The 12,130-nt window shown below is 41.1% G+C and overlaps 1 protein-coding gene across 1 annotated transcript in view; it reads left to right on the top strand.

Moving 5' to 3' along the window:
* The window catches only part of IFT80 (intraflagellar transport 80), a 140,531-nt gene that overhangs the window by 109,998 nt on the left and 18,403 nt on the right, over positions 1-12,130 (top strand). Inside the window, exons 13-15 of the mRNA XM_073674807.1 lie at positions 288-352; positions 3,226-3,361; positions 4,867-5,014. Of these exons, the coding sequence (XP_073530908.1) occupies positions 288-352; positions 3,226-3,361; positions 4,867-5,014 (349 nt within the window). The remainder of the gene's footprint in view (positions 1-287; positions 353-3,225; positions 3,362-4,866; positions 5,015-12,130) is intronic.

Below are 12,130 nucleotides of genomic sequence, written 5' to 3'. Positions count from 1 at the left end.
CAGCTAGCTAACTAACTGTCACTTTATCAGCGGACGTAAGCATGGATACCTAAGGTCCTGTAATGCCTGCACATGAGGAAAGAGACATAGCCAATCAAAAATACTATACTACGTTTCTAATTGTAGATATTGCTAATATTATCATTACACTTCCTACATATTGGGCTAGCATCTTGGAGATGGGAATACCCCTTTAAGCCCCATAAGCTTCACGTGCATGTCTTCATATATTCATTAGATCTATGTCTATGACTGAAGATGTTGTCGACATTTTCTTTATTTCTTAGTGATCTACTTGTTTGATGCTTTATCGGGAAAACCTCTAGGAGATGGGAAGCCTCTTACACACAAGGTGAAGTAATCGATGCTGTGCATTTAATATTCTGTTGTTTTTTTATAATTGCTATTTGTCCTTTGTGTCTTTTTTACTTGGTGGAGAGAAAGGAGTAAAAGAAATAAGACAAGGCCCAGTTTGCAGACATAGAGGTTAACTACTGTATAACTAGCGCTTTGTCTCCCTTGTGGATTTTTTCCAGCTGGACCACACACAGTTGTGAATTAAATTCCTTGGACAGTGAGCAGTATGAGGCTACCACATGCCTTGTCTCTGCCTTATCTGTGGGGAGCTTGGCTTTTCTTTGGCTACTTAGGGACAAAGTCATGAAATGTCATAAATATAGCAAGTGATCTCAATCAGATTTATAGTTGTTTGCACCAGGCCTAAGACGGCAATACCCAAGAATGAGATGCATTTTAGGTTTTATCCAGATTGCATTTATTTTATTCCATAGCTAAAGGCACAGTTCAAATCCCAGCTGTGAAAGGCAATTCAGACGTGGCTTTACTTATTCTTGTCAGAGCGTTCCCTGTATACATAACTTTTAGTAACATCAGATCCAGTTTATTAGTTAAAATTGAATGTGTTTTGTGCCAACTCCACTGTGTTGTAAGAACAAGGTAAGATTAATAGGTCAAATTTGAATAGGCTATCAATGTTTTATTTTGGAGCCTGGCTCCAAAAACCTCCACTAGTTGGCCAAATTGGAATAAAGATACAGTAACACGGATCTTACTTACAGGAACACTGCACAAAGAAAATAATAAATATCCCACCAGTTTCTCTCTTCATCCTCTTTTTCATTTTTTCCCCTCATATCACTAATTTATTAAAAATTGACAAATCTGCCTACAGCAAGTGCTGCATATTTCTGCACCATCTACAATAGGACATAGGATAGGATAGGATGCGCTATGCTACGTTATGCTAAATTCCACCCCCTCCATCATTCTCTTACTAAAAATGGAACAGATCAGTAGGAGATTCATCCCTATGAAAGATTTGTATAAGATCATTTGTTTCAGGAACATGCAGAAAATCGTTGACAGTTGAGACAATTATTTATCATTAATTTCTAGGTTTATGGTTCCTTTAACTCTCATTCACCTGTTTGTTCTGATGATTTGCTAAAGACAGGCTAACCGTAAACTTTAGATCGCTTTATTAATTGTTGGATGCAATTTCCAATCAGGAGGCTGGAACATAGCCTGCATTTATGAGCCCTCTCAACCAACAGAGCGAGGCATCAAATGATACACGCTGTTTTACTCAATTTATGTGCATTAATGATTAAAGGGTTTTTGGCATCTTATGTTATGCCATCACATTAAGATTTATTTATTAACTCTTGCCTATATAGCGCCAACATATTTAAAGTGTCACGAAACTGTTGTCTGATAACCCGGGACCTAACGCTAGGGTCGCCCTAGCTACCTCTGCTCCCCAGGTTACTTCTGATGGTGAAGATGCTGTGGCCACGTACCTTGCTGTTCTCCTGAATCAGCCGTGATCTGTCCCCTCCCCCACCCAAGGAAGTGTGGAGAAATAGTATATGTACATACACAAACCAGATGAACAAGGAAAGAATGTACAGGGATAAATGAAAATACCAAACATACAAAATATGCACTCACAGACAAAAGAGGGAAACCCCAAAGGAATTAGGAGGGTAAACAAAAATAGAAGGGGAAGGGACTATGCACACAACCAAAACTCCAAGCATTCGTCACAGAACAACTCTCCTTAAACACCTCTACCGAACACCGAATTCTCCACTCCTCACCAAGTAGTACAAAACGTAACACTGGCAATCCAGATTGCCAGAGCAGAGACTATATAGGAGAGGGGAGTGGCTGATACTGCACAGCTGACAACTTCCAAGAAGGAAGCTACAGAAACTCAAAGCTGAGCAGTTTAACTCCTGCACTGCTGAAAGAAGACAACACCATTTAATAAGAGGGAGAAGTGCTTCTATTCAATGCAGGAGTATGTGAACTCAGATGCTGCCGTCTTCTGGCTCCTCTCTGTTGCGGTAAGCCCGTTACACAAAGCTTACAGAGATTGTCAGCACAGTTACTGGTCAATTTAATAGGAAGCCAAATGACTTCTCAGGATACTTACACAAATGGGGTCAAAATATCATTGCGTATCTAGCGAGATGGAGTCACTTTATGAGTTTGAAAACACTTTATTACATATCAAAAAGAAAAGTCAGAGTCAGGGTGATGGCTTACCTTTTCCTATCACAATTGCTATTGTGTGGGCCAAAAATTGCACCTTTCAGTTTAACTTGCTTCTTAGTTTTTGCATTTTTGAAAGGGTCTTTGTAGTTTGTGACATTCAATAAGTGATGACTACTGCCTGTTGTGTAAGTTTGGTTTTCCAAGATTTTATTTTCTATTCCATATGTTTGCCCACTGTAAAAATAATAAAATAAGCTTCACTTATTTCACAACAATACACGACCCCTGCAGCCAGTCATTGGGCTGAGCAATGATGCCTCTACAGCCTGTGAACAAACATCACGGGCAGTATGTGAAAGGCATTGCTGGACCTATTGTGGGTGAGGAAATCTTATTTTATTATTTTACCAGTGGGCAATCTTACAAAATAAAAAAAGAAAACCTGGAAATCCCTTTTAACACCATTTTAGTCTAATTCAAAGGCAGAAAAGATAGTTTTGGTCCCCGAGCCTAGTTGTAAATATTGGCATCCCACCCCGTGTACAAGTAAGTCATAGGTTTTCACATTGTGTGTGTGTGTGTGTGTGTGTGTGTGTATGTATATATGTATGTATATATATATATTATATATATGTGTATGTGTGTGTGTGTGTATGTATGTATATGTATATATATATCTCTCTAGTGCTCACTTTTCATTTTCAGATTGAAGTTGTAGAGATTGCTCTGGATCAAGGAGGACCAGCAAATGAAAGAAAGATTGCTTTTGTTGATAAAAACCGAGATCTCTACATAAGTACAGTCAGGAGGCTTGGAAAAGAACAGAGAGCGGTCAAAATCGGTATGATCAGCAATACATCACACGCTTATTCTCAAACTGTACAGTGACATCCCTTAGAAATACGCTAGTTGTTTGAGAGAATTGCAGAAAAATAAATCTGGTGAACCCCTGACATGACTGCCTTGTGCCTTCTCTTGATCCTTAGATGTGAATGTTCGGCTGTTAATGAATCTCTTCATTAGCTATCATGTGTGATGTAATATTTAACATAATTGGACTTTTTTGTCATAGATATAAAATCATTGATTATTTTGTACTGACCCTGACTTAAAGCAGTATTCCCATCTCCAACAACTACTAGATAGGTGGGAGTCTGACTGCTGAGACCCCACCAATGGCCAGAACAGCTCTCTGCTGCTCCATTCACTGTCATTGGAACCGGCTGTCTCATAGAGCCGCTGTGCTCTCTCTGAATAACTGCTACAATCACATGAAGGACAGGAGTCCCCCATTCCGGTGACCGGTTGGGGTCTCAACAGTCAGACACTCTCAATTTATAGTAGTTACCAGCTATCCTATGGGTATGTGATAACTTTTTCTTACTAGAACGCCCATTTAATGAAGCTTTGGACTATTAAACTTTAACTCTATAAAATTAAATTACAAATATCTTAACATTTTATAACGTTACAGATGGCTTTATTATTGCAATTATACATTAAAATAATGTGCCGTATATAGCTGAAATACCACGTTTCTGAAATCTCATGCGTTTCACAGCATTTATGACCTTCTAGATTCCTGTGTAGGGATCCAGTGTGCGCTCTACCGGCTGGGGAGTCTTACCTGCACTGCCATCTTGTAGAGGACTATCCGGGCAGGAAGGAGATCGGTGTTGCTCATGGCTTCAGCTGACAATTTTCTAGATTTGGACCCAGTTGTATCTGTATATATATTTCTGCTACTCATTGCCCAAATAATACGACGTACAGTAAGAGAACATTACTGTAAACTAGTCCATGTAAACACAGTATATGCATGAATATGTGGTCACTACATACCGTACATGCACACATACTTGCACACACAGACCCCTCAAATGTATACTTGTATGTCAGTCAGTACATAGTAAATCTCTTAACTATTAGTTTGCTATGTATTAGTTGACCTCTAAGTTTGTTGATATAGAAAAAGAGTTTGTATTAGGGTGGTGTTTTTTTTTGCATGAATCTTTGCAATAACGCGGCAAATGTTGTTTATAGGGCGTTAGTTAGTCAAACAGGTCCTAACAATCTCTATCATCAGCTGCTGGCCTGCTTGTTGGTGGGCACTAGGTAGTGGATTGTTTTGGGTAGTACCAGCAATCTGCTAGATTTTACATTGATTTCATAGCCATACTAATTAATGATGGAGTCTCACTAAGATCCATCAGACACCACAGTTACTTCTGGGATAGTCCTCTCTCGCATATGCCTCGTAGGTGAATGGGTTATTGCCTGTCATTTGATCTATAGATACAATGTGTCAGTGAGGCTGTATACATATATTGTCTCTTTGTTTTTCAGGTAGTATGGTTCACACTTTAGCCTGGAGTGACGTATCCAATATATTGTGTGGTATTCAGGACAGTCGCTTCACAGTCTGGCACTATCCAAGTGTAGCCTATGTAGATAAAGAATTACTGCCAAAAACAATTACTGAGAAAGATGGAAGGTATGTTTGTCTCATCAGATCAATAGACATATTGTTGATAATTGTCCATAGCTGCTGCTCATTAAGATTTAAACTAGTCTGCATCAATCATTGTAGCCAAATTCAGAATAAGACCACCCAGACAGCCCCTATAGATGTATCTCCAGCCCTAGCATAGGAATTGGACTAATATCAGCCAAACTGATATTGGCCCAATCGGCAGACAGTCTGGGGTGTATGGAGACCTCCCAAGTCTCCCTGATCCTTTTGTTCTCTGGGAGGCGACACTTTCTGAGAGAGAACATAGTGGTGTTTGACTGAGCGGAGTTCCTGTGTATGGGGGGAGTCAGGAGATATAGCTGTTGACTGAACCAATTTTTGGCCGACGGTTATCTACTGTATATGTGGGGCTTTAATGATCTTGGTATCATCTCTTGTCTTATATTTATATCTTTTAAATAGGTTCCCTTTTAGGTTCAACTTATTACCTTCATTTTCTGATGTCACCCAGAGGTCCTGCTGTGCCACCGTTCTACCATCCATTGTACCCTTATTGAGAAGCCTTGCTTTTTATCTTTATGCAGATTTGACGGGAAGTGCACTAGGGGTGTATCGGTGCACCAGGGGTGTATCGGTGCACTTGTAGTCCATGTCTCCTCTTCTGTTTTCCCAACTGTCGCTGTCTTATTGATGGTGGCTTTGGTGTGTGACGTCTCCTCTACCCTGTCCTAATATCATGTGTATGTACCAGTCCTCATGCGCCACTGCCGCGAAAAGAAGAGCGGCATAAAAAATGAAGCTGACCTGTTCTATAAATGAAGCGGACAGACCTGTGCTGCTGAGAACGATGGCATCCTATTTGCACTGAACAATCTATTACAGATCATTCTGTGCGTATCAGAAGCGCGGTCGGCCTGTCTAAAGGCTTCTAAACGACTCCTAAAAGGCAGACATTTTAGCGGTCGTATAAACCCACAGGTCGTCTAATGTAAGTGCACCTTTAGTGATTGTTCTTTGCAACCCGGAACTTCAGGTTACTGGCTGATTTGAAGCTACTCGCTCCTCTAGATTTTAGTTATGAGGTCCGCTGTGTTCTCCGGTCATGTGACAGGGACAATGCTGTATGTCTTAAAACAGAGTGCCATCCCATCTGTCGCTAATATGGGTTACTCTCCTGCTAGCCCCATCACCCCAGGCTGATGACCACATGTGTCTGAGGAGCACTTCTACCATGTCTCCTGGATCCTTGTGTAATCGGCCATGTTGGATAGCTATTTCTGCGAGCACAGGTGCCCTACAAAGAAGGAACATATCCACTGCAATGTAAAAACTGCTTGCTGGGCACATGCTTTACTCTTTTGAGCTTCTTTTAATTGCTTCAAGTTTCCAAAGACGCAAAGTGGTTAAAGGAACTGACCGGTCCATTCTTCAGACAGATTGGAAAGATGCTCAATATTTTATACGTACAAGTAAAAAAACAAAAAGGCCAAAAGAGGCACTTCAGGAAAAACTTAGTATGTATGGGGATAGAAAATCCTGCAGAACGGTCCTTGCCTTAGAGCAGGGCATCACTTATACCCGGAGAGGGTGCGAGGAACACCGTGATCGCCACATACGAATAGCCATCTATGTCCTGCACAGCATTACTGACTACATATCAATGACTAATTCTTGGCCTGAATGAATTTGTACATAGAAGAATCTATATGTGTTGTATACCACATTGGTGGAGGGTAATGATGAGCTGCTGTGATCCTGGACACTCGCAGAGCCCATCCCGCCTTACATGCGGAGCACACTAGGCTGCTTCATTCAAAGCGTGTGGGGAATTGCGCCATCTGCTGGATACTGTAAGGCAAAGTTGCTAATTTTAACTATATATCTTGGAAAACACTTCTCTCTTGGGTCTCAGATATCAGTGATTTTTTTTTTCATACGAAAAGAGAAAAGGGCCAATTTTCAGCAGCGTTTCAGGTTTTCCCATAAGTGATTTTCTTGTATGTAAAAAAAAAAATGCAGATCTCCTCCTTCCCACTACAATGCGGAAAACATACAGTACATGGATTGCATTTGTGTGTTGATCATGATTTTCCCATCGCCTTGTATGGGTAATTTTGGTCCTTGACTCTGATCAAAAACGGACATATCTATGATTTTTTTTTATTGTGGACTGACTGTAAAATAACCTGGACATGTAAACAGACCCACAGACTGTCATAGGTACATGTTTTATCTGTGAAAAAATGGATCTAAAGTGAATCTTGAGAAGCTACAAAAGCCGAGGGATCTAGATCGGGATGCCCTTCCAGATTTACTACTATATTACTTACAGGGACAGCTTTCTTACTGTTTCTCATGGGTTTTGGAGGAATATCGCCCTAACTCGAAGGCACATTTAGCTCATTGTCTGAGTGTAAAATCGTTCTGTGCTGTACTAGCACTCCAGTGTTTTGTTACCCACCCACAGACTTGCTGTACATGTGCCGCTCAAATGGAAAATACTTCCAGGTCTTCAAGATCTTACTGGGAAAAGCTCAACTACCCGAGCTCCTCCACTTATCCTCCTTAGGGCTCATTCAGACGTCTGTTCTTCGCATACAAGTTCTAGCAGTGTTTTCATATCTAGCATAAGCTTGGGGGCCCTTTACAAGTTCGTGTTTTTTTGGGTTTTTTTTTATTTATTTTTAGTGGACCGAGCATGATCACAGACATGTTCAGTATTGATCAGAGTGTTACATCAAAATCAGCAATGCAAATCTATGGGTCCCGGAATAAATTGGACATCATCTCAGTGCTGTCCGGCTGTCAGGAAAGAGAAACTTTTTTTTTTTTTTTTTCTCATCAGAGAAAAACTAATGAAACTTTGACATGTGAATGAGCCATTAGCAGGATCTACTTTTTGGACAATGCATGGTGTTAACACATAATTAGGGAGGAGGGAGGAGGTGTTTCTCATTTTAACACAGACACAGACTGCAAATTGAGATTCTGGTTTGGCTTTTATCCCAAATCATATAGCAAGGCTCGTTATAGGGTCGATATTGACTTTTAGGATTGCTACTTCCAATGGGTGGCACTAGAGTTCTGGTCCTCTTTCTGAAGAGGTAATTTGCATATTTGATTTCCCAGAGGAGCATTGTATTGCCTATAAGTCTCCTCACTCTGACAGCCAGGCCAGGATTGTCACTCCCCACAAGAAGAAACGTTACTCCTTAGGTTGTCATCCGAAATGTACAAAAGTTTGGGGCAGACGGTGTAATCCTCTTTTCTCAAACCCTGTGTAATGCGTTGTTTTCAGCTTTATCCTTGTTTGTTGCTTGAAGTAATCTCACGCAGTGCTCTATATGATGGTGTCATTTCTTTACTTGTCCATATGTCACATGTACGGGTGCTTCTCACAAAATTAGAATATCATCAAAAAATTAATTTTATTTCAGTTCTTCAATATAAAAAGTGAAACTCGTATATAGAGTCATTACAAACAGAGTGATCTATTTCAAGTGTTTATTTCTGTTAATGTTGATGATGATGGCTTACAGCCAATGACAACACAAAAGTCATTATCTCAGTAAATTACTATAATTAACAAAAAACACCTGCAAAGGCTTCCTATGCGTTTAAAAAGGTCCCTTAGTCTGTTTCAGTAGGCTCCACAGTCATGGGGAAGACTGCTGACTTGACAGATGTCTAGAAGACAGTAATTGACACACTCCACAAGGCGGGTAAGCCACAAAATGTCATTGCTAAAGAAGCTGGCTGTTCACAGAGTGCTGTATCCAAGCATATTAATGGAAAGTTGAGTGGAAGGAAAAAGTGTGGTAGAAAAAGGTGCACAAGCAACTGGGATAACCGCAGCCTTGAAAGGATTGTTAAGAAAAGGCCATTCAAAAATTTGGGGGAGATTCACAAGGAGTGGACTGCTGCTGGAGTCATTGCTTCAAGAGCCACCACACACAGACGTATCCAGAACATGGGCTACAAGTGTCGCATTCCTTGTGTCAAGCCACTCATGACCAATAGACCATGCCAGAAACGTCTTACCTGGGCCAAGGAGAAAAAGACCTGGACTGTTGCTCAGTGGTCCAAGGTGTTTTCAGATGAAAGTAAATTTTGCATTTCATTTGGAAATCAAGATCCCAGAGTCTGGAGGAAAAGTGGAGAGGCCACAATTCAAGCTGCTGGAGGTCTAGTGTGAAGTTTCCACAATCAGTGATGGTTTGGGGAGCCATGTCATCTGCTGGTGTAGGTCCACTGTGTTTTATCAAGACCAAAGTCAGCGCAGCCGTTTACCAGGAAATGTTAGAGCACTTCATGCTTCCCTCTGCCGACAAGCTTTTGGGAGATGGAAATTTCATTCTCCAGGAGGACTTGGCACCTGTCCACACTGCCAAAAGTACCAATACCTGGTTTAAAAACAACAGTATCACTGTGCTTGATTGGCCAGCAAACTCGCCTGACCTTAACCCCATACAGAATCTATGGGGTATTGTCAAGAGGAAGATGAGAGACACCAGACCCAACAATGCAGACGAGCTGAAGGCTGCTATCAAAGCAACCAGGGCTTCCATAACACCTCAGCAGTGCCACAGGCTGATCGCCTCCATGCCACGCCGCATTGATTCAGTAATTGATGCAAAAGGAGCCCCGACCAAGTATTGAGGGCATTTACTGAACATACATTTCAGTAGGCCGACATTTCGGATTTAAAAAAAAAACATTTTTCAAGCTGTTCTAAAGTATTCTAATTTACTGAGATAATGACTTTTGTGTTTTCATTGGCTGTAAGCCATAATCCTCAACATTAACAGAAATAAACACTTGAAATAGATCACTCTGTTTGCAATAACTCTATATATGAGTTTCACTTTTTATATTGAAGAACTGAAATAAATTTAACTTTTTGATGATATTCTAATTTTGTGAGAAGCACCTGTATGATCTATGCCAGGGATGTAAAACTCAAACACGCAAAGGGCCAAAATGAAAAACTTGGTCAAAGTCGCGGGCCAACCAGTATACAGTATAATGGGCCCCACATAGACCTCCATACAGTATAATGGGCCCCACATAGTCCTCCATACACATATAATGGCCTCACATAGTCCTCCATAGAGAATAATAGGCCCCACGTAGTCCTCAATACAGTATAATGGGCCCCCCATAGTTCTCCATACAGAATAATCGGCCCCACGTAGTCCTCCATACAGTATAATGTGCCCCACATAGTCCTCCATACAGTATAATGGGCTCCACATAGTCACCCATACAGAATAATGGGCCCCACATAGTCCTCCCTGCAGAATAATGGTCCCACATAGGGGTGGCGGTCCTGGTGTCACAGGCCAAATATAATCACCCTGCGGGCCAGATTTGTCTCACAGGTATGAATCATATATTGCTCTACATGAGCCATATGCTATGTTCGCTACTATTTTGTATGGTGAACACATTTTTTTCATATATACACTACCGTTCAAAAGTTTGGGGCCATTTAGAAATTTCATTATTTTTGAAAGAAAAGCACATTTTTTTTCAATTAAATGAATCAGAAATACACTCTATACATTGTTAATGTGGTAAATGACTATGCTAGCTGCAAACGTCTTGTTTTTATTGCAATATCTACATACATGTATAGAGGCCCATTTCCAACAACCACCACTCCAGTGTTTTAATGGTACATTGTGTTTGCTAACTGCGTAAGAAGGCTAATGGATGTTTAGAAAACCCTTGCACAAGTATGTTAGCTCAGCTGAAAACTGTTTGGCTGATTTGAGAAGATATAAAATTGACCTAACTTTGAGCTAGTTGAGAATCTGGAGCATTACATTTGTTTGTTCTATGAAACTCTCAAAATGGCCAGAAAAAAAACTTTCATGTGAAACTCGACAGTCTATTCTTGTTCTTAGAAATGAAGGCTATTCCATGCGAGAAGTTGCCAAGAAACTGAAGATTTCCTACAACGGTGTGTACTACTCCCTTCAAAGGAGAGCACAAACAGGCTCTAACCAGAGTAGAAAGAGAAGTGGGAGGCCCCACTGCACAACTGAGCAACAAGACAAGTACATTTGAGTCTCTAGTTTGAGAAATCGACGCCTCACAGCTCCTCAACAGGCAGCTTCATTAAATAGTACACTCCAAACGCCAGTGTCAACATCTACAGTGAAGAGGCGACTCCGGGATGCTGGCCTTCGGGGCAAAGTAGCAAAGAAAAAGCCATATCTGAGACTGGCTAATAAAAGGAAAAGATTAATATGGGCAAAAGAACACAGACATGGGACAGAGGAAGATTGGAAAAAGTTTTATGGACAGACGAATCAAAGTTTGAGGTGTTTGGATCACACAGAAGAACATTTGTGAGACGCAGAACAACTGAAAAGATGCTGGAAGAGTGCCTGACGCCATCTGTCAAGCATGGTGGAGGTAATGTGATGGTCTGGGGTTGCTTTTGTGCTGGTAAAGTGGGAGATTTGTACAAGGTAAATGGAATTTTGAATAAGGAAGGCTATCACTCCATTTTGCAACGCCATGCCATACCCTGTGGACAGCACTTCAATGGAGCCAATTTCATCCTACAACAGGACAATGACCCAAAGCACACCTCCAAATTATGCATGAGCTATTTAGGGAAGAAGCAGACAGCTGGTATTCTATCTGTAATGGAGTGGCCAGCGCAGTCACCAGATCTCAACCCCATTGAGCTGTTGTGGGAGCAGCTTGACCGTATGGTACGCAAAAAGTGCCCATCAAGCCAATCCAACTTGTGGGAGGGTCTTCAGGAAGCATGGGGGGAAATTTCTCAAGATAACCTCAGCAAATTAACAGCTAGAATGCCAAAGGTCTGCAATGCTGTAATTGCTGCAAAGGGAGCATTAGAATCATAGAATCATAGAATGGTAGAGTTGGAAGCGACCTCCTGTGTCATCTGGTCCAACCCCCTGCTCAAAGCAGGATTCACTAAATCATCTCAGACAGATGTCTGTCCAGCCTCTGTTTGAAGACGTCCATTGAAGGGGAACTCGCCACCTCTCGTGGCAGCCTGTTCCACTCATTGATCACCCTCACTGTCAAAAAGTTTTTTCTAATATCTAATCTGTGTCTCCTCCCATTTAGTTTCATCCCATTGCTTCAAGTCTT

Source organism: Phyllobates terribilis, unplaced genomic scaffold (genome assembly GCF_046119375.1).
Source record: "Phyllobates terribilis strain yellow unplaced genomic scaffold, ASM4611937v1 Scaffold_3__8_contigs__length_932513732, whole genome shotgun sequence".
NCBI classification, from domain to species: Eukaryota; Metazoa; Chordata; class Amphibia; order Anura; family Dendrobatidae; genus Phyllobates; species Phyllobates terribilis.
The sequence above is the reverse complement of the archived record's forward strand: the minus strand, read 5'-3'. Positions and strand labels throughout refer to the sequence as shown.